The sequence below is a fragment of the Balaenoptera acutorostrata genome, chromosome 14 (genome assembly GCF_949987535.1).
Source record: "Balaenoptera acutorostrata chromosome 14, mBalAcu1.1, whole genome shotgun sequence".
Taxonomy (NCBI): domain Eukaryota; kingdom Metazoa; phylum Chordata; class Mammalia; order Artiodactyla; family Balaenopteridae; genus Balaenoptera; species Balaenoptera acutorostrata.
The window spans coordinates 17092118-17115747 of NC_080077.1; the positions used below are offsets into that span (position 1 = coordinate 17092118).

The 23630-nt window shown below is 42.6% G+C and overlaps 1 protein-coding gene across 2 annotated transcripts in view; it reads right to left on the bottom strand.

The window, feature by feature from the left end:
* UST (uronyl 2-sulfotransferase) overlaps positions 1-23630 on the bottom strand; it is a 294146-nt gene that overhangs the window by 103715 nt on the left and 166801 nt on the right. For both annotated transcript variants that reach the window (XM_007196899.2, XM_057528045.1), the window contains exons 3-5: positions 23085-23240; positions 11091-11170; positions 687-840 (exon numbers count right to left, since the gene is read on the bottom strand). In XM_007196899.2, the coding sequence (XP_007196961.1) occupies positions 687-840; positions 11091-11170; positions 23085-23240 (390 nt within the window). The remainder of the gene's footprint in view (positions 1-686; positions 841-11090; positions 11171-23084; positions 23241-23630) is intronic.

Below are 23630 nucleotides of genomic sequence, written 5' to 3' on the forward strand. Positions count from 1 at the left end.
TAAGCCACTCAGCAAGTGTTTGTCCATCTAGGTCACAAACTAGTGGGAAAACGCATCTTTTATTCTGGTGCTGGCTGCAAGATGCACTACTTTCATCTGTCACCAACTCCAAGCCGTGGAAACAATTACTGGGATCAAAATGAACATCCCTATGAAGCTGAGGGTCCCAAAACAAGGTCCAGAAAAGCAAACTGATTTTGCCAAGATGCCTGATTCTGTTGTGCTATGGTGGAAAGGACCTTGGACTTGGAGTCAGAGGACCTGGAAACCGTCAGTCATGGTTGTGCTCACATCCTTTTGGAATCTCAGGGTTCTCATCTGAAAATACCCCTCCGTCATGGGACTGTCACGGGAATTGAATGGCATGAAGTATGAGAAAGTACTTTGTGACCTTTTCAGAGAAATCCCCAAACACACCAAAACGACAATAGTGCTGGTCAGGATTCCCTGGGAAAGACTATTTCTTCTCTGGGACCTAAAACCGAGCACTCAAGACAAACTGAGGAAAAAAAGACTACAAAGTCATTTGAGAAAATGTGCGTTAAGATCTGGGTCATCTGTAAAATTAACTTCTCACTGGCAAAAACTTGCTCCCTGAGGACGTGCCCTCATCGCATGGAGCTCGTGGATAGGGTGGGGAGCCATGGGGAGGGGAGGGGCCCTCTGTTCGAGGCGACAGGACTTACCAGGTAGCGCTCCTCCTGCCTCATGCTGGGGGTACGGATCATGTGATTCTGTTCTCCTCTCCAGTCTCCAAATCGACGGAAAAAATAGTTAGATAAAAACCGGTTGACAGGGTCTCTAATGATGTTGATGTAGACAGGCTGGTCTCCTCCAAACCTATGACGCACACAAACATGCAGCTGGTTACAAGCCATCGCTTCGGGAGGAAAATCAAGCCCACTTAGATACTGGCTCCCCTCTAGGTTAATATATCATCCTCAGAAGACCATGTCTGCTCAGGTGCCAGTGAACAATCTAATCAGCAAGCAGTGTTTCCTGAGGGGCACTTACTATCCTGCGGGAGGTGCCCGTCCAGGTACCCGCTGAGAGGCGGTGAGGGCTGTGCAAACTGCGATATTTGTCAACGTGAAGGTATAGATGCGGTCTCGTTTTCTCAGGAGGCTGCAGGTTCCTGAGGGCGGGGCCACGCTGAACTGGGTGTTGTATTTCCACTGGCCCTCAAGGAATGTTTGGACTGCCTGGTAAATTCCAAATGTCTCCTTGGGTGAAATGGTACTTATTCTACATTCTAATTCAAACAGTCTCAGATAAGGGGGTCTGCAGGAAGTGGATACTAACAGCCAACATTTATTAAACGCTCCCTGTTCACCTTGCTGTAAATACTTTGTAACCGACTCGCCAAACCCTCCCAACACCTCAGTGGAGTAGAAATCATAATTATCCCCATTTACACGGGGGGAAACGGAGGCAGGGAGCTCGTAACTTGTGGCTGCCGGATATGAACCCAGGCAGTCTGACTCCAGAATCTGTGCTCTGAACCATGGAAAGAAGATGCCAAAGCTGAGAAAAGTAACAGTGTAAGGGATAACATGAACACAACAAAAATCAATATAATTATCCTCAAATGATGGCAAGGGGTTTTAGATAAAAATAAAGCAAATATCTAAGTGTGCCATTTTAATTCCTTCCACAAAGGCACTAGACAAATGCACTGAATTCTGGCCCAAGAGCGAGGCCTTCGCCAGGCAAAAGGATCAGGTTGGCTGAATTTGTCTTACGGATTCCTTCCCCTGTCTCTTTGAACTGCCTGAAAGCAGTGACCCTGAAGGGCCTGGGAGAACTCTCCAGGCTCTGGGCAGAGGTCTTGCTCTGGGGACCTCCTGAGGGACCCACAGGCTTCTCTCACCCCGTGACCTTCCGATGAGGACGCCTAGACATTCTGGCAGGGGTCAGAAAGAGCTCAGAGAAAACAAACTGACACGACCCTGCTCCCACCTCTCCAGCTGGCAGACTGTTCACCTTTCAAGACCCAGCCCAGAATCACCATCACATCCTTCCGCAGTTGACTCCCATCCTTGTGTCGATCCCTCCCTCCTCTGGCTCAAATGCTCTCTCCACACTGTGTGTACACGTCTGCCTCTCCCATCAGACTATGGGCCTCCAGAAGCCAGGAACAATGTCCTTTAGACAGTGTGTGGCACGCAGTAGGTGCTCAACCAATGAAGGCATCGTCTTAGACGACACCATGGGTGGATGTTTCTGAGTTTGCAAGTTTCCGCCACTATCACAGGGCTCTGTGGTAAAGGAAAGTAGACACAACGAGCCACCAATTGTTTTTTGCGTATTGATACATAGAACGCTTTCCCCAGGTTTTTTTGTTTTTTTTTTTAATGTGGACAATTTTTTAAGTCTTTATTGAATTTGTTACAATATTGCTTCTGTTTTATGTTTTGGGTTTTTGGTTGCGAGGCATGTGGGATCTTAGCTCCCCGACCAGGGATTAAACCCACACCTCCTGAATTGGAAGGCGAAGTCTTAACCACTGGACTGCCAGGGAAGTCCCTCCAGGTCTTTGCGTTTTAAAAGAGAATCTTCAGAGAGAAGAATCCAAAGGCACAGGAAGGAAGGACTCTCCGATGGTGTGATTTCAGGCGCCAGGATGCGTGAACGCGATTCTGGACTCCTCGAATATACCACATTGGAAAACACACCACTCAGGAGCAGGGTCAGTCATCCCAACACGACTCTTGTCAGATCCCAGATGTACACGAGGTGATGTTCACGCAGCTGGGCGAACAACTAACTAGTGCCAGAAGTCAGCTGTGCCAACCACCGCGAACCACCATCATCCTGGTTGTATCTTCCTCTTTTGAATTAAATTGGGTTTCATATCTATGATAAACAGCAACTAAAGTAATAGGGTTAGGGATTAGAAAGACAAAGCCTGCATACCAGATGTGAATGCAATTCAACCCTCAAATTGCAACATGCTATTAAAAACCTCAACTGTGCTTCCACGGTCATGTGAGGAATGACTGTTACCGCTAATTAGCAGCAGCGCCCGGTGCTGTGGGTCCACGCACGGCTGCCCACTACCACATGTTCTCAGCCTGGTCACAGCCACCTGCCACTGCAGGCTATAGATGAGAAGAATGACAAGGCTTGTCGAGCCGGGGTGACCTGCTCCTGTCTGCACATTGTGACCCAATGCAAGATTTCCAGAAGAAGTTTTAGACAATGTAGGAATTTATTGTCAAATAGTATCAGATACTGTAATAGCCTCTCTAGAAATTTCTAACTGTGAGAGAGGTATCTGATACATATCTTTCCTTTTGCAGAAAATGACAGTAATAATGGTTTCAGACCACCAACCCTCATCCTTTTTCTAGGACACACAGCTCCTTCCCAAACTGGCAAAATCTGGGGTGACATGTCAGTTACACAAAAGGGGCCAAACACCACCCATGTGTCCCTGGGCTTGAGAAGGGAAACAAATGTCCCAGCCTCATCCCATCCTCTCTCAGGATCAGTTTGTCTTCTCTCAGTAATTTTAAAATTCTGGTCAGAAGTCCAGGTCACCCTTGGAAGGTCTCTGGGTCACCTGAACTGACTGTTCCCCCCGCCCCTCCCCCGCCTTCCCAGGAAGCACAACACTCTGCCTTATTTTTTAAAACCCTTGAGAGGAGATTCCACAGCCTCCCTGTGAAGCCCATCAGTTGAGGCGTCCTTGTTACGCTCCACCGAAATTCCTAATCTTCCTTTTGTGCACATTTCCTTTGGTTTGATCCACTCGACACAAGGGATCAGCTCCTCTTCAGATGCTTTTACAACTTTTAGCCTTCTCAGCTCCTTTAACGTTTTCTTGCGTGTGTTTCTTTTTGAAATCCCTTTAGCATTGGTCTTGAGATTCATTTCCCTTAATTTTATAATCTATAGCCCTAATTTCATCTTTATCAAGTTTTTAAAAAACCTGAGCCGACCACAGCTGATGACCCCCTCTTTGTCCTTGGTCACCACAATAACCACTGCATATTTCGAGCTCTTTCCAGGCATCCTAAAATAGCAGGTATTTCCAATTTCACTGATATCTGTTCAGAGGTCATGTTTACCAACTCTTTAATTACCCCTGTGGGTCTCCTTCTGACCCTCGGCAAATTTACCGTATTCTGTCTTTGATTTTCTGATGAGAAGATGAAGGTCCAAAGCAGGACATAATTCTCTAGAAATAATAACTGCATCGTTCTCACTTCTTCCGTGCATTCCTGAATGTCTCATTCTGAGGATTTTCTTCACCATTCTCCCCACACAGCTACCTCCATGGATCAACCCTTCAATCAACACTAGTCACCTCCCAGTAGCTACACAAAGCACTTGGGAAAGAATTTTAGGTACACTTTCATCAGATTGCTGATGATATTCTTCCTGGGCCGTTACTGCATGTATTAAATAACAAGACTTAAAGCCAAAACTATATACGTGACTCCTCTGCAAGGCAGAAAACTATTCAAAAGTGACTGTCCCCAAATGCCTTATGTCAAATATAGCAGATTGCACTGAAGGCCATCAGACTTGAAGGAAATGTTTCAAATTTTATATTTAAGGGGGGTGGGGGGGAAATGGGCAAGTAAAGATTGAAAAAGTTTAGTAGCAGTATCAGTAAATCATGTTTACATATAAGATTTATAGGCACGGGAGGGAATAAAGTTCTGTTACATTTCCTTGCTTGAGTTTCATGCCAGATGCATTGGTCCGCAAAGGATTTGTGTCACAGGAGATGGGACAACATTCTGTTCTGAACTAAAAGTAATTCTTTAGAGACATAACCTGCTTACCAATACCTGTCTTTGATTCATATTTTACTTTCAATAAAGCATGAAAGTGAAAAAAAAATTATTCTAGAGAGTTAAGACTATTTTGTCCTCCTACTACAGTAGAGTTTTCTATGAGTGCAAACAGCATTTGAAAGTATACATATATACAATTTCTACTTGTGCTAAAATACACATAACATAAAATTTACCCTTTCTGCCATTTTTAAGGGTACAGTTCAGTGGCATCAAGTACATTCACACTGTTGTACCACCATCACCACCGTCCAACTCCAGAATCTTCTCATCGTCCCCAACTGAAATTCTGTGCCCAGTAAACAATAAATCCCGTTCCCCTCCTTCCTCCTTACCCCTGGCAATTTCCATTCTACTGAAAGTATATCTGTATTTTTCACCCCTGGCCTAAAAGTAGAGGTTATTCCTGTGCTGCCACCCACATCAAAAAAGGAAGTGTCCCAAGGCTAGTGGCCCATGCTTTGATCCCTGTCAGTGAGGAAGGAGACACTTTGAAGTGAGAGAAAGGCCACCGTGGAAAAGGATATAGTTGTTTGGGGGGGGCAGCATAAGGGGCTGCCTGCAGGTGGAGGAGGGGGAAGATGGTTAGTTAATGGTCAATTGCTGCAACGGGGAGGAAGGGCCGCCCTCCGTCCTCACAACCTTATTCAGTGGACACTTTGGTCCTTGGTGCCCAGGACAGAGCCTCCCATCACAAAACGCAAGCAGAGTCTGAGCTACTCTCTGCTCCCTGAGTGTCCTGAGGGAAGAGAGGTGGGAGCTTCTGCTGAGTGAGGGTGGGGCAGCTGGGACACTGGAGGTAAGGTTCCTGCTGGGAGAGGAAGATGACTTGATGGAAGCAAATAGAGGACAAGGGGGAAGCCCTTCGTGGTGTGCAGGGAGATGGGCTCAGGGCAAGTCCAGATCATACTACCCCCTGCCGGGCCAGCCACGTGTGTGGGTTCACGGGCGGCAGAGTCCACCTGCTGTGGAGGGAAAAGAGAAAAGGGAGGCGGAGAGCGCCATTTTCAGAAGATGAGTCCAGCCATGTCTTCACAGGATAAACTGAGAGAAGACTCTCATTCTGAAAATCAAACTTCTGGGCTCTGTCTAAGCAGGTAAAGATAGCACTCAATAAGTGCTAATATCAGTTTTATTTTGACACTCTCTTCAGAGCTTGAGGCGCCTGTCACTATTACAAAAGATTTGCAGGACACAATTAAAATGGATGACTTTGCTAATGAGAATGAAAACAAAGTCAACATTTAGAAATAAGATGTGGAAACCCGTTTGAATTATGGAATTAGCGAGATCGGATTTGTTTTGTTAAATGATGCCATCAGAGGGCAGACTTTGTTCACATCAGTAACTAAGACCTCCCTTCAAGGGAAGAAAGAAAGTGTCCAAAACTCACATTGTGTCCTTGCACATCACACCCTACTTACTTCTGCAGTGATTGATTGATTTTTAAATGTTTTGCTTTTGCAAGTTAGTTTTGGCATTGGAGCCACCATCAGAGACAAATAAGGAAAGAGAAATGGACACAAAGAAGGGTAAGGGGGTTATGGGTGAGAAAGGAAGAGACACGGAAAAAGGTTAAGAGTAGTGGTGGTTTGAGATCAGTTAGTGTATTGATATCTCATAATTCGCTTGGGCTATTTTCATAGCATTGTGCTCTGACACAAACCTCCACAGTGTTTTCCCTGCAAGACCCAAGTTGGGGGTCGAGGGGAATTGTAGATAGGAAAAAAATTACTTCCCCCCCCAGCCAAAAAATAATCTTAGAAAACAAAATGGGGCAGGAGGGGGGAAGACAAATTGAATTGTCTGTCACCGTCTTGATGATCTAAGACATACTTAAAGAGATGATGTTAGGAGGCTGAACTTTTTCAAAAATTCTAATTCTTTAGGTGACTTCAACAACTGGGAACAGACACATGAAACCAGAGTACAAAAATATTAAACATCCTACTTAAACATCACAACAAAGAGTAGCATCTTTTAGGCCGAGGTAATTTTGACTCACTTCTCCAGGTGGACCAGGTGAAAAACACTTGTCTGGCCTGAACTTTCAGGTAGCTCAAAAACCATGTGAAAGAGCAGTGGAAAACCTCACGAACCCAAATTGATCTGAGGTTTCTGCTGACCTCGTAGTGTTTATCTCCTCTGGCAGGAAGCCTTCCCCGAGGCAACTACAAAAGCACTGTTTTGGTCTGATAGTATTGCTTTCTATGGTTGAATTAATAAAAATGGATATGGTGAAATTGTTCCTTCTAGGTCTAAAAGAAAAAGAGAAAAAATGGGACAGGACAAGATGCCTAGGTTATGAATAAATGAAACTTATTGAATCACCAAAAACTCACAGGAAAGAATTTTACATCACTCAGAGTATCTAAATTCCAGACAAGAATGCCATACTTAATGGAGAAAAAGAAATAAGGGGCAATTCATTTTGGTATAATGCCGTACACTTCAAGAGTTCAGAACATAAATGTACAAAAGAAGGTGTTGGGAAGGAGGTTAGACTTTCATTCTTACATTCCACTTCCCAGCAAGTGTTTTGCTGCATGTCAAGAATGTAAGGAAACTTAGACATAAAGCATGAATACAGAATATTAGGTTGCAGCGCCAATTCTTCTCTTAATAACCTCATTATTGTGAAACAATGCGTGTCAGCAAAGATCAGGGTAGGTGTCTTAAGAGCAGCCTAATTATCTCTATGCCTTATAATTCAAAATACAGAACTCAGTTTTAAAAGTATTGTGAAATCCCTCTAAACAAGTCCCAACATAGTTGTTTTTCTCTATTAATTGTGTATTTGGGGGCTTTCCTTGTATGCCCACAGTTTGCCATTTATACCCAAGAAATTTTCTTTAAATAAAGCTATTCCCTTGAAAAAGAAAAGCTGATGGCTTAAATTCCCATGTTCAATGAGTGTAATAGTCTTGTAATGTATTAAAATTCAACGTGTCCTTCTGTTTATGCTTATGGAGGTCTTGTAGCTGAGGTCCCGGGCCTTGTGCATGTAGGATGGGAAGAGAGAATGAGATTGAACCCATAGTCAGCATGGGTTTTTTCGAGCTGATCAGGCCAGTCTCTACTTTTTCCTGCTTAAAACTCTTCACTACCGTTCCATTCCTGCTGTGCTCCCATTTCCGGGATTCCTTTCCATCCTTCTCTTTGTTCAGTTTTTGCTCAGGCTGGTTCCTGGGCCACCAGTGCCCTTCCCCTTCATTTGTCTAAAGCTGACCCATCCCTCACAGCCCAGCAGCAATGGCTCCTGCTCCAGGAGGGAGGGTCCTGCCCTCCCACTTCCCCTAGGGGACACCCACTGAGTCTTTCTCCTAAAGCTCATCATGTTTCTTTGCTGCTTCTTCCTTAATGGACGAAGAACTTACAGTTCCCTGAAGGCATGGACAGCATTTCTTGTTCACTGCAGAAGCCCCAGTCCTAGCGCAGGGTCCAGCGATAGAGGGTCGTCAATATGTATGTATTTAACTGAACAAAATGGAATCGAGGGAGGAGAAACCAGCGACAGCAGGGCCCTGTCCTCAAGGCGTTACATTAGAGACAGAGACGCTGCCAGGCTGCACTGGGACAGGAGCCAAACTGGGGGCTCAGACTGAGGCTTCTACAGAAATGCCTTTTAAATGCCACTCGGAGTACACATAATATCCTTCTCTCCAAGAACTTCAAAGGCTTTCCTTCACGTGTTTCGAGCATCCCTACAAACCAGGGGTGGGCAGGAACTGTCCCTATTTTATAGATGGGAAAACGGAGACCCTCTCCCCTCAAAAGGTTAAACTGTTCGCCGAGCCTATGGTCAGCAGGAAGGTCTGACAGCCAGAGGTCCTGACAGCCAGGCTGACACTGCTTCCGGAAATGCGGTGTCTTCTAAAAGGTGTTCATCATTTTTTTTTTTCTTTCAGAACTAAATCAATCAAGATTAAACTCTCGGTAGTGTAGGCCATGATAAAATATGGCCACCAGGCTGTGCCCGGCTCTGCTGATCCAATTAAGATATTGGTGTTGGCTTGTCACTAGAGTGCTACACTATCCTGATTAAAATTAGTTGTGTTGCAATTTGTTTTGGTTGTAAAGATTTGCCCTTGAAGCAAGAGGAGTAAATGAATGAAGTTTGACAAACTTATGGTTCCCAGGGAGTAAGGAGCAGGGGGAGGGATAAATTGGGAGATTGGGATTGACATATACACACTACTATATATTAAACAGATAACTGGGGGCTTCCCTGGTGGCGCAGTGGTTGAGAATCTGCCTGCTAATGCAGGGGACACGGGTTCGAGCCCTGGTCTGGGAAGATCCCACATGCCGCGGAGCAACTAGGCCCGTGGGCCACAACTACTGAGCCTGCGCGTCTGGAGCCTGTGCTCCGCAACAAGAGAGGCCGCTATAGTGAGAGGCCCGCGCACTGCGATGAAGAGTGGTCCCCGCTTGCCGCAACTAGAGAAAGCCCTCGCACAGAAATGAAGACCCAACACAGCCAAAAATTAATTAATTAATTAATTAAGGGAAAAAAAAGTAGAAATCCAATAGCCAAGAAACATTTAAAAAAAAAAGAATACCTTCTAAAAAAAACCCAAAATAACAGATAACTAATAAGGACCTACTGTATAGCATGGGGAACTCAACTCAATACTCTGTAATGACCTATATGGGAAAAGAATCTAAAAAAGAGTGGATGTATGTATATGTATAACTGATTCACTTTGCTGTACACCTGAAACTAACACAACATTGTAAATCAACTATACTCCAATAAAAAGTTTAAAAAAAAGAGGAAGGAGAAATGAATGAGGCTTGAGGACGTCAGGGGTGACGCAGGAAGGAGGGAAGGAAGCGCATGAGAGAAGCAAGGGGTCAGAGGGTCCGTGCTCTGCCGTCTACAAGTCATAAAACACAAGGCCCGAAATAGCTACCCAGTCCTCATTATCTAATTATGTCTAATTATATGTTCTTGGCCCACCGGAAGTGAGAGGCAGGGCACGTACCCCAAACAGTCCAGTGACAAGCCACTTTAGAAATGTAGCTGGAGACCCACTCAGCTCTCCTGGACGCTGTAGCCCTGGGCCACTGAGGATAATCCGCAGGTGTCCTCCTCACCTGTTCACCACCCGAGGGGACTCTGGGTATCAGACAGGCAGGGGAAACTTCAGAGGAAACTTGCTTTCAAAGATAAGGCAGCAACTCCTCTTTGCTGTTTAATAACTTGCTTTGCTGAATCTCATTCTCTTTGCACTTCATTTGCACAGGGCCTGCTGCACAGCAGGAAAGTGCTTTGAAGGCGAAAACCTTTTCCCACCCCGGCAGACTGTTAGGCATCCTGGGGCAGGGCAGCCAAAGTGCCTGCCCAGTGCAAACTCAGGCCTCCCTGGTGGCCCGGCCCTCGGGGCCATTAGGTCAGCACAGCTAGCAGGACCCTCCTGTGGGCCTATGAGGTCCCGTTATCCCCACGGGAAAAGCAGTGAGGGAAGTGCCTGTCAGATGGCTGATGAGGGAGGCCCAGGGTCCCGGGCTGGTCAGCAGATCTGCCCCTGGACCCAGTGCTCTGTCAGCCCAAACCAACTGTGAGCTCAGACAGGCCAGCCTGCGAGGAGGAATCTGAGAACTCCTGGCACAGTTGACAAGGCAACCTGTGCTAATGGATTCCGGGGGAGGAGAGGAACTTGCCCAGAACTTGCAGTTAGCAACTTGACAGCTCAAGGGTCTAAACACATAAATTCGAAGATTTGCATTATTATCAAAAGGTCCCTGCAGCTGGAGAAAAAAGCAGATTTCTAGAATACCCACCAGCATCAAACACGCAAGGCTTAGAGTAATCAAATGGAGTATTAAAAAGGTAGAGAGGCTGGTCCTAACGTTTTGGACCCTATAAAATACACATAATTCCACCACTAAGTTACTGCCAGAGTCCTGTGCGAGTTCAAATTGTATAAAAATGTGCAATGAAATATGTCTGCTAAAATATCCATCTCTTGCCTATTTTGTTTCAATACAAAACCTAATTTTTTTTTAGAGAGAACTATCGTGTCAAACGGCTTCTCGTTAAAAATAATTTCAAGTTTCCACAAGATTTAAGATTAATATTCTAGAAAGAAATGAACTTCTGTCCAAATATTTCAGATTTTGATCCCTCTACAGCAAAAATAAATGGATTAAAAATGCCTTTTGAAGGGCAATTACACTACCTAGGAAATGAAGGTAGATTTTAAAGTAATTGTTTGTTAGAAGGAGACTAAGTACTGAAAAGAAACGAAAGAACCATTAAACTGGAAAATATCTTACCTTGAGAAGTTGAGGAAATGTACATGTCGAGTGAATAAATAGGGCTGTTCGGCAGTACTTATATTTTTAATCAGTTCCATCTATTAAAAAAAGTACAAAATTAGCATATATAGGATCTAATTTACCAAGCTATATTAAGCTAAAGGTTATCTCCCCTACTCTTTTTATCCTCATTACCTCTTGGACCAGGGCCAAACAGCTGTGTTTTGTGCAACATTTATGAACTTTACATAAGGCTTCTTACTAAATAAAACACAGCTATCCCAATGTATAGTCCTGTATTTAATTTAGTTGATTGCCACCATGAAAACAAAGTGACAGGTTAAGTAATTTTAGCTGGAGAAGTCAGCCTGTTGCTGTACCGAAATGCAAATAAGAAAATGCCTTTAATTCCCTCCTTTAAAGTCAAATCAAGACAAAGGTTATTATTTTACATTTCTATAATGATCTTACTGGGAAATACAGAAGTATTCGAAACTAGTTCTGCAGAGTTGAAAAGTGGGAATAAAATGAGGCAATACCTCATTATTTTTCTCTTTGATTATAAAATTTACAAAGCAAGTATTTCATAGGAAACACACAATCCTCTCCTCCACCCCACCCCCCATCGTCCCGCCCCAAACACACACACAAAGTCTCGGTTTTTTGGTGGGTGGTCATCTGAATTATTTATTTGCAGTTATCAGTAAGGCAAAAAGTAGTTTTAATTTGTATAAACTAACAGTTACGGTCTTCTGGAACATGTCATGATACAGAAAATGTTTAGTAAAATCTGCTAGAAATTCCAAGCATTCTTATGACTCCCTGACTTCCTGAATTCCACTTTCCTTAGATTTTCTAATTTGCCCCATCAAAGCTGACACACTGGAATTTTTAAGAAGCACATTGAAAATTGCTACTTTGGATAGACATCAGAAGGGCAGCACTTCACATTTTATAAAATAGTTCAAGTTGAAAACTGGAAACAAAAACGGTCATTCATGTGTAAACTATAAGAGCAATAACAATAAAAAAATCAGAGTCTGGAACTCCAGGTTTGTCTCAAGCATGAGAGGAAACCTGGTCTGCCTTGTTCCCTGCTGTCCAGCTCAGGGCTGACATCCACGGAAATGCCCAATATATATTTCTTAAATGAATTAATTCCAACTAGTGCATGACTTACAGATCGTTACATGAGGACGTCGTTGTCTAAACCCTTTCATTAGATATTCGTGCTCACAACGACTGTTTGAAGAAATGAAATTGAATTTTAAAAGTAAATGACTTGCAGTTCGTAACCAATGCTTCTGTTCGTCAGTGGCAGGCACGGGTAAATAATGGTCTGCCTGTCCCCACGCTTGAGCGTAAAAGGAAATTGAATCCTGCCTTTTTATCTACTGTTTATCCTCTACATCCCCCCTGCATGCCCCGGCGCTTGTTTTCGGTGATAAAACTTTCGGCTTCCTTCATACTGTAAATTTTGATTTTTGTTGATCTACCAGTAGAATCACCGTTTCGGAAGCACAACCACAACCAAAGGTAACAATTTGAAAGCACAACCAAAGGTAACTGATCTCTGAGGATGTCTGCTTAGAAGCATAACTGTGGATGTTTAATATAAAGACCATTTAATGCTTTAATCTTTAGATGATTTTTCTTCAGATATTTCTCTGCACACATAAGAATAATATGAGAAAGCACCCTAGCATTGCACAAGACTGGAAAAACAAGTCAGAAGAAAACCTGTTTCTTTCACATATTCAACATTATATTACATTCTCTAAACACATGTCAATGTGTTAAATTTAATGGAAGAACAGTAGTGGTTAGATTATGAGAACAGTGTCATAATAGTCATAAAGCTGTCTATTTCACGAGGAAAAATGGATTAGCAGTGACAAGGCATAACTCATTCGAGACGGATCTTTAAACAAAGAATAAAGGTTACTAATGCTCGCATTTATTGCATTAGTACAGGGAAGTCAGGGAGTACATCTCAGCTCTCATGCATTTGACCCGCACACCAAATAGGAAAACCCACGTGAAGTACCATAAGACATCAGGTTCACGGTTATCACATGATGGTCTTCACAAACGCTAACTTTCCCCATGTCTAGTGACAAGCGACTGTCTCCTGAGCCCCCGCTGGTCATCACCTGAGTTCCCTCTTGGTCTTCCCATTGCTGCCAGCAGCCTGCCTTTTCTCTTGTTCAACTCTTATCTGCATGGGTGGCAATAGCACTACCTAAAATTATCCAAGAAACTAAGTCTCCCTTTCCTTGGCTCATGCAGGACCACTGCTGATCTTTATTTTAATCCCACTGCATTCATTCATTCAGCATTTATTGGGTGCTTACTAAGCCCTGGACATCAAAACCTGAATAAGACCAGTGGGAAGACACATAAAGACAAGACAGTGGAATGTGTCCTAATGATGTTCCCAAATCTACCCTGGCCAAAACCACACTCTTGATCTTCGCCCATCTTCACTCCTTTTCCAGTTAATGGTACTCTCCATATCCTCACATTTGATCTGGGTCTTTCCTGAACTCCCATATTCAATCCCTTGCCGAGTCATGTTAATTCTGTCTTTACTATCTCCCTCAGCTGGCTCTCAAGACCCCACATCCTGTGGCCAGCCAAACTAGACTCCTCCATATTCCTTCCTCACACCATGTCCAAGACTGATGTCCAAGCTCAGGCTCAAGATTCTTCTTATAGAATGTTCTTCCTCTTCTCGCTGCATGTCCAAATCCTAATCACTCTTACATCTGGCTAAAATGCTCGCCTCCTCCCAGTAGCCTTCCTGGATGTCTCCTTTCATTCACCATCCGTTGATTTCCAACTCTGTCAGGCAATGTGCCACTCCGGGTTGTGGCTATAGAGATAAAAGATTAGGTTCTTGCTTTCAGGAAGCTCAGAGTCTCGGGGGAGAAGTGGACGAGCAGGCAGGGGCCATCATGTGATAATCACCATGGGGTACAAGGCACGGAGGTGAGGCACCTGTCCCTGCTTGCAGATGGAGAGGTGATGTTTCCCCACGGAGGTGTTTCTAAGTGGTTTGCAAGGACCCACAGGAGTTAACAAGTGAAGAAAGGGACTCGCAGCATGGCAGACAGAGTGAACAGTGGATGCAAAGGACAAAACACAAAAATGACACGGATATTAAAACTGCCAGGAGGTCAGGCATGGGATCAGCAAGGCAGCAGATAACTAGAGAGGAAGGTACGAGCTGGGTAATTGAGGGTCTTGCAGGTCACATGAAGGATTTTGACATTTACCCTCTGGGCAGTCCACAGCCAGAAAGGATTTTTTTTCTCTCAGATCTAGGGTCAGGTGGAGAATGTGAAGAAGAGGGTGAAGATTAGAGAGGCAGAAAGCTTAGCTGGGAAGACGGCAGTAATCCCAACAGGAAATGATGAGGTCATGAACACGTCACTTCTCAGTGGGGGTCCCACACCCACAGCACCAGCATCAACTGGACATGTGTCCAACAAGAATGCAGGTCCTCAGGCCTCATTCCGCACCTACGGAATTAGGAGAAACTCTGGAGGTGGGGCCCATCAATCCGCGTTTTAACAAGCCCGCCAGGAGAGTCTACGGCTTAACAGTTTCAGAACCACGGAATGAAGTGCGTGGAAGTGAAAATAAACGGAGAGATCTGGGTACATTAAGGAGGGAGAATCTGCTGAGCCTCGTGGCAGCTGGCAGCAGAAGGGAAGGAGAGGGTGTGGTCAACAGAGCTTCCTTCTCAGAGTCCTGGCTGGGATCTGAACATGCGGTGGCACCCATTGGTGGAGACGGGGAACACTGCAGGAGGAAGCGATCTGGCTCCAGAAGTGAGGGGAAATGGGTTTGGTTTCGAACATCTCTGGGTAGAGATGACATTGCCTTCTTTAACTTCCCACAGTACTGTGAGAATTTTCCAGGACATGATCTGTTTACGTTACATTATAGCTGAGTTTGAGTGCTGGCTTTGAACCAGCTTGAAAGCTCCTTGAGGGTTGTGGTCAGGTTTTATTTCTCCCCCAGAAAGCCAAGCCCAGGTGCCTACATAGAAGACATACCCATCATTGTTTATGCAACGAAGTACCCTCTTCAGAAAAATTTTTTTGGAGTTAAGAAATATACAGTTCACTGAAAACAGAATTAGCACTAAGGCAATGAATTCAGCCTTTCTGGGGTAGATCTGTGCCTTCATTACCGTGGTGTCACGTGGAGTTAACAGTTTCACTACTACAACATCTAGAATGTAACAACACCAAACAAACTATCATTTTCTGAGTGGTTCCCAGGCTATGCACTGTATCGAGATGCTCTTTATACACATACCGTCATTTCATCTTCAAACGACTCCGTGAGTTCAGTATTATTTTTTTTTAATTTTTTTTTTTTTAATTTATTTTTTATTTTTTATTTTTTTAATGCTATTCTTGTCTGATTACATTCTTTTTTTATTTATGTATGTATGTATGTACGTATGGCTGTGTTGGGTCTTCGTTTCTGTGCGAGGGCTTTCTCTGGTTGCGGCAAGCAGGGGCCACTCTTCATCGCGGTGCGTGGGCCTCTCACCATCGTGGCCTCTCGTTGCCAAGCACAGGCTCCAGACGCGCAGGCCCAGCAATTGTGGCTCATGGGCCAAGCCGCTCCGTGGCATGTGGGATCCTCCCAGACCAGGGCTCGAACCCGCGTCCCCTGCATTGGCAGGCAAACTCTCAACCACTGCGCCACCAGGGAAGCCCAGTTCAGTATTATTATCCAGGGTTTACAGGTTAAGAAACTGAGGCACAGAAAGTCTACATAGATTGCTTACGGTCTCACCACTAGAAAAAGTTGGAGCCAGGATTCAAATCCAAGTCTGTCTGACACCAAAAATTCTGCTACTTATCACTAAGCTACAATCTCCTTATCATTCCCACTGCTTTTCAATCTATATATAACCTGTTAAGATGGGAGGAAGGGGTCGGTTAGCAAAACAACTCTGGAGACTAAAGAGGGTTTAAGGGGATATGAATTTTCTACCTTTTATATGATGGGCTGAAAAGTTAAAAGAAAGTTCTAACAGGTGGAAAAGCATTAAAAATAATTTTTTTAAAAAGCATTAAAACACCAGAGAGAATATTTTTTAAAGTTCTAGGTAGGAAAACAGTATATTATAACAAGCCAGGAATGAATTTAAAATACTAAAAAAAAAAAAGAAAGAAAGAAAAAGAACTATGTAACGGAATGGATCTAAAGGAAGAAGTTAAATCACAGCACATCTGAGAATGAGACAGAATTGAAGTTTAAAAAAAGAGGCAAGAATCGAACAGAATTTATAATGTAGAGGATATGCCAGGCAGTAGCTTTTAATCTTTCACTGTCAACCTAACTGCCTGAGATGATAGAGCAGAAAACCTTTACACTGCAGTTCTACAAACACAGCTGGTTAGTAAAAGACTTCTTTGGGAAATGCTCGTCAGCGGTAACTGGCAGAGTATTGACCCTACTCTGATCTGAATTCTTGAGTCACCCGTGAACAACTAGATGCCCTATAATTTTGCACAAATCTTAAATGAAAGAAAAGCATGTTTTTACACAGCAAAGCCAAATAAGGAGTAGGTCAGAGGAGAACTCCTTGGTCCTTTAACCTCAGAGGCCAGGAGGTTGGCTGTGGGCTCAGGTTATCTTTCCCTCTTCCTCCTGCAAAGAGGAAGCCCTTCTTGCAGGAGGTAGGATGATCTTCCCACCTTCAGCTTGGAGCTGCGCAGTCAGTGCAACACATGCCTGCAATGAAGAAGAAGACCACCAGGGGGAGCAATGATGTGAACAAGGCTAAGAGGCTGCGTCTGAATAGAGAAAAATCAATCTCGTGGCTACAACTGGAAGGAGAGGAGAAAACGTCTTAATTTTTCAGGCCTTGTTGCTTCTTTCTTTTTCCCGCTTTTCTTTCCACTGAGTTTTCATTAGCAGACTCAGCTTTTGTCTATAGGACTCCAAGATAAGACCTCGTTTGCAGAACTGGGTGAACTTAGCCCTGTGGCCTGGAGACGGACTCAGCTCATCTTTTTGGTTTGCTTCCAAAGTCCGGTTGGAGCACCTCTGATGCCTGTGGACACATCCCTCCTACTCTAAAGTCAGGAAACTCTGAGGGTCATTCTAAGGAGACTTTTCCAAAACGTCTCAAGCAAGGGTAAGGCTTCTGAGATAAATGTGCAGGCTTCTGAGGAGACACCCCTCAATAACACTTCAGGGGAAATAAGATGTCTCCAGAGTTTTGAGGGATTCGCAGGTGAAAAAGGAATTTTTCTTGCTTAGTGGAGGATTCCCCTTAATAGAGAGAAAACTTTCTAATAATTAGAGGCTTTCATGCAATGATTCTTCACTAGAATTGTGCATGAGCATCTATTGGGGATTTTTTCCCCCCCATGATACAAATATGTGGGCTCCACCATTAAGAGTATATAACTCAGTATTTTGTAGTAAGACCTAGAAATACGTGTTGTGAAAAAGCTCCCAAGAAGACTCTGATGCCCATGATAGTTAAGAACCAATTTTTTTTATTAACCTCCCACTGCCCATGAATAATGTTCTATCTCCTTAGCCTAACATTCAAGGTTCTCCAGGATTTGACCCCAGTTCACTTTCAATTCTTATTCTCCCACATTCTTCTTGAGCACTTACTTTTTCCTATAAAAGAGGGTGATAATACTTTCCTAATAATGTTGCTTAAAGGATTAAAGTAAGATGCACAAACATCTAGTGTGCTGTCTGGTGCTCAGTATACACCAATAACAGTAGGTCTCCAATGAATATATATCACAATGGATAAAGAAACAATGGCGAGACCTGCCTCAAAAACAAATGAGTGAACCTTTGCCTTTAAACAGAGGCCGTTGACCCTGCTTTAGGGAAGCCTAGGAGGAATCCCCATGGCCCCAAGACCGTTTCCAAATCTAACATGGTTTCTTTAGGCACACTTTCTCGAGTCGCAATGCTTTGTAGTCACAGACTTGTACTTTGCAGTGGGTGAGAGCAGTGGGGAAGGGAAGTTAAAACACTATAAAGAAATTCTGTTTCTGACCAAGAGGTTAAAGCAATCTAGAGCACACAGACGTAGGGGCTCTGTCTCCTCTACCCTTTGAATACTTTTCAAGATTTTAGTCATTTGAATGGCTGTTGAACAGAGTCAGAGCAGACGTGGAGTTTATAGTGAAAGAGTAGACTTTACTGATATGGCTGATGGAACCGTGTAGGCTGGTCCACCAGCTCCAAACTGTGAGAGCTCTGTGGGATGCAACTGAGAGCCACAAACACTCACAAAGAGTCCCCTGGCCAACTAAGACGGGGAAACTCTAGGTGAAAGCTGGTTAAACAGATTTTTCATTTTGTTTTTAATTGAAAGAATTCTCAGAGTCCTTAAAATGTGAATAATTGTCATGACTTTCCTAGAGTGGGACAAGGGGACAACATTTCCCAAATTTATTGAATCATGGTATTTTCTTTTTTTTCAGTGTCTTAGGGGACTAGGATACTCAGTAACACACTTAGGGAAATGCTGATATGATGGTTTTGACAGGGATCCTTAACTCTGTAACTCCCGTGGCACTTGATCAAAAAAAAAAAAAGTTTTCTGGACTCTACCCTAGAATCTCCAGGAGAAGGGCCATTGCAACTGTATGTTTCAAAAGGCTCAGCTGGGTATTCTGCTGTGCAGCCAGAGCAGATAGCCACTGCATTAGGAGAATGGCTCCTGGATTCGGGAAGGCCTAAGTTCAAGTCCAGGTACCATGGATAGTCATTTTATTATATTTGGAAAGTGACTTCATCTGGTTGTCCTAGTTTTCTCATCCATAAAATAGGAACTCATACTCACTCACTGGTACAGTTTTAGGCCCAGAAGAGTTAAATGAAATAATGAAGTAAAACAATCAGCGCAGAGTAGGTGCTGTTTGCAATTTGGAATCCTCAATAGCTTCAGTATAAAGAAAAATAGAAAAAGTATTTGCTTTCTCCATCTTTTAGGCTCATATGCCAACAATTTTTGCCTTTCTCCAACCGGAATGAAATAATTTTGAACTCTTATGTCTGTGATATGCCTGTGACACTTTGACTTTTGTTATCCTTAGAGCAACGTTCTGAAAGATAGGGTCAGACCATTAACAAAGATGGTTATGAGTCTTTTGGAAATCATGCCCCATGTCTTCTGGAAAATAGTTCTTTATCTTTTAGATTGCACATAATCTCCATTTTCCAAGAAATTATCTAAACTAGCCCAAGAAATTGAAATCTGGATTTAGAGCATAAATGAAATGATGTCATCCTAGGTTTGCATTATATGCCCTGCAAAGGTCCAAAATTTGGCCAGCACCAGCTGTCCATGTTCTTCTGTTGAGGCAGAGTTTTCTAAAATATTAACTTCAAAGGCATTTCTAGTTCTATAAGGCCAGATGTAATGGGATTTTTATAGACATTCTAACATTTGCTGTCTTTCAGGTTCTCTTTCCTTTTTAATAATCCCTCAGTGTCTTATCCCATTAAATAGATTTTTAAAATCGAGTACTGAATGGGGATGTGTGCGTATGGGTATGGGTGTGTGTGTGTGTGTGTGTGTGTGTGTGTGTGTGTGTGTGTGTGTTTGTGTTGTGTGATGACAGCTACCCTCCAGGGAGAAATGTATGTGTGAATTTGACTCTGGCGCAGAGAGGTGCCACTGTGTATGAATGCAAAGGTACAGATGATTCCAGCCTTATATGTGGATACTTTTCTGAAGTTCATTTGTAAGTCAGTAGTTGGGAACTTGGAACACATTTTCTCATAAAAGAAATGTTCTACATGGTGGAGAGAGTCCCGGGCCAGCCCACAAGAGCCTGTTTAACTCGTACTGCACCTGAAGCAGAATTGTTATTAACTCCAGAGAACAGTATTTCCATGGAAACACATTTTCAGAGTTCTACTCTGTAATGTTGAGAACCACTGACTATAAAATTTTAACTTGTCTCCTAAATCACTTACCCCCTTTTCCTTTAATAAATTATCAAGAAGAGGAGCTATTCACACCACAAATTATTTCTTGAATATGTTAGGTTAAAATAATATTTTTTTCTTTGCTTGTTTCACGCCCTTTGAAACTTTAGAAAAAGGATGCACGTAAAAAGAAAAAGAGTTTCTTTAAACATTCTTGAGCTACTTCAAACTTGTTTTTTTTTGTCCTGGCATTTCCTGGCTCTCCTTGTATGTCACAGCCTGCTCAGCTAGCTGCAGAGAGGCAACTGTCACTATCCTTATGTTTGTTTTTAAATACATCAAAATTGTTTATTTGTTTTTTTCTACCACATCTTTACCTTTCCCTTAAGTTTTTAAAACTTGCTTTATAATTTAATAGGAATCTGGAATAACTAAGTAATGAAATATATTCTAGGTCACACTGACCACAGGAATCAGAAATGTTTCAACTAATTATACACAGATTATGGTAGAAGTTGTATAAATATATCACAGAATCACAGGGCTGGAAAGAACCTTAAAAGATTGTCTAGTCTATTCCCTGGCTTCTAGACAAGCCAGTCATTCCAAACAGATGAGAGCTAACCTCTATTTTAGAGGAGAAGGATGACTTTGGCTTTAACCCCTTCTAAAAGATTTAACAATTCATGCACCGTTGGTAAATTATTCTTCATTTTTAATCTAAATTCTTCCCTTGACAGTTCCTCATAGGAAACAAAGTAGGTTGATTTGTGTAAAATCCCACAGTATATTTAAATTTCACATTTTGTGCTTGCTCTTCTAGGGCCTTCCTGAACATCTCAGGGTCTAATACTTTTGTTACTTTGCTCCCTCTGGGTTGTTACACTTTTCAGCAGTGGGAACTAAAATCCAGCTACTGTGTTTTGTTAGGCTTCAAGAACTGAGCATAGTTTCCCCACATAGGAACATTTAAGTCTAACCTGATAAGCAGACCCAAAGACTCAAAAGAAAACCAAATTTTATATTTATAATAAAATTGCAATAGCATAGGCTATTTATTATAGTCACTCTCTTTCAGGTAGTGAAAATAGCATAGGCTATTTATGATAGTCACTCTCTTTCAGCCCTAATCTTATTCGTTCTTCAGTAAGGTAAGGAAATCAAAGAGAACCTACCCCTATGAAAATTATTGATAAACTGGGATATCCTTAAATGTCACCAAATATAATTTTTCTATTGAGCACCTACTACAGAACCTGCAAGGGGTAATCTCAAAATATTTTTTGCTGATTGATAATGACTATTTAGACTTGTTACTCAGAGACTCTTTAATGGAAGTTTCCAAAGGAATGGGCATTTTAATCTCTATACTGTGGACAACACTAAACATACAGGCTTTATAGCAAGTACTGCTGGCTGTGTTATGCACTTAAAACAGTCCTACCATCCCCCGTGATAAGAGAGACAGGAATGCTTATTGCATATTCCCTTTGTGTGTGAGGTTTTGAATGCCTCAAAGGTGGAGATCATGTCAGAAAGAAGCAGACATGGGTGGAAATTTCCATAATTATGGTCTCAACCTGACAGTCAACCATATACCTTGTTTATTCCCCAAACTTACCTTGTCACTGAGTGGTGTGATGGTTAATTTTATGTGTCAGTTTGACTGGCCAAGGGATGCCCAGATTAAACAATATTTCTGGGTGTACCTATGAGGGTGTTTCTGGATGAGATGAGCATTTGAATCAGTGGACTCAGTAAAGTAGATTTCCCTCCCCAGTATGGGTGGGCCTTATCCAATCCCTCAAAGGCCTGAATAGAACAAAATGTGGAAGAAGGAGGAAGTCGATTTTTTTTTTCCTGCCTCACTGACTAAACTGGGACATCTCATCTTACATTCCTCTGCCCTCAGACTGGGATTTACATCATTGGCTCCCTTGGTTTGCAGGCCTTCACACTCAAGCTCAGACTCAATTACACCAATGGCTTTCCTGGGCTTTCAACTTGCAGATGGCAGATGGTGGAACTTCTCAGCCTCCACTGTTGCATGAGCCAATTCCTCATAGTACATCTCCTTTCCTTTATTCCTATCTATCTATCTATCTATCTATCTATCTATCTATCTATCTATTATCTATCTATTATCTCTCTATCTATTATCTATCTATCTATCTATTATCTATCTATCTATCTATTGATATGTCTCCATCCTACTAGTTCTGTTCTCTGGAGAACCCTGACTTACAATGGTGGCTACTCATCCATCCTAAATACCTAAGGGGACCGAAGCAACTTTCTGAGAGCAGGCTAACAAACTTGACCCTGTAAAATGATTGTGGGAGCACTAGGCCTAATTTTCTGCATTAGCAAAGTATTTCAATGGAGATGGTTAAGCCTACTTCGTGTAAGCTTACAAAGTAGAATCTGTCTGTATAGCTTCCTGGCAGAACCTAGCACTCCTACACTACCACCAGCATGACCCTTGTATGGTTCAGCTGTATTAGGGCAGATTTATTCCCGGGAAATGGGGTAATTCTTTTGTTACCAGTGAATATGCCAAAAGCTGTTTTGGAGACTCAAGATCCCCTGAACTTACCATAATAGGAAGCTCATGTCCCCATCAACCAACAAAATTCCTGGACCAAAGAGGGTTTTCTCTTTATGATAACCATAAAGACTTAGGACACTTGTGAGAAAACACAGAGGAAGAAATATTAAAATAAAGTTTTCTTACTTTTGCTCCCAAAATGTCACCATTATTTATAGCTCAGTGGTGTAACTCTCTGATATTTAAGCATTGCTAATGTTAGCTAAATATACAATGACCAGAGTACTCTAGCTGTCATTGGTCTTAATAAAAGTATCCCTTCAGGGAAACTTCCTGGTTTGAAGACTTCTGTCCGAACCCTTAACTTAAATTTCCTTCCGCCCTCTGGCAAAAACACAGTATGACATTATAACTCTGGTATTCATCTGTTAGGGACTCAAAGGGTCTTCCAGAAGGCACCCACTAATTACACAAATGAATTGCAGCGAAGTACAACTTAACCATGGGCAAAGACAACTTACTTGTTCATTTTTGGTAAGTCTGGTTTTGTTGTGAATGTCTGACGTAACCAAATTGAATCCGTGCTTCTCTGACAGGATTCTCAGAAGCAAGACCACGGTCCGGCTCCCACACTTGCCAACTCTGTTGTACACCACCTGGCTCGGGAAAGGTAGCGCCTGGGCAGAACGAGAGAGCAAATGAAAGGGTGTGGGTTAAAATACTTCGGGTTCGTCCTTCAATTTCAGAACAATAAATGTCTGATCAATCTAAATGAGAAGTGTCCATACGAAGCCAACAAGAGAATGGAAGTGATGAACTCGTATTTATCTTCACAGTATAACTTGAGAGAAACGTAGGACTCCTTATCCATCTGCCCTGATACTTAAAACTGGTAAAATTTCATGCCATCTATAATACTGATTGTGAAACTACTTTTGTTTTTTTCTTAGGAACAAAATATGTAAATATGTGCTTTAATGATAATGTTCTTTTGCAAGTTATATTATGCTTTATCAGAACTTAATCTGTAGACTGCTCAGGAGAAATATAGTAATTAAAAAAATTAA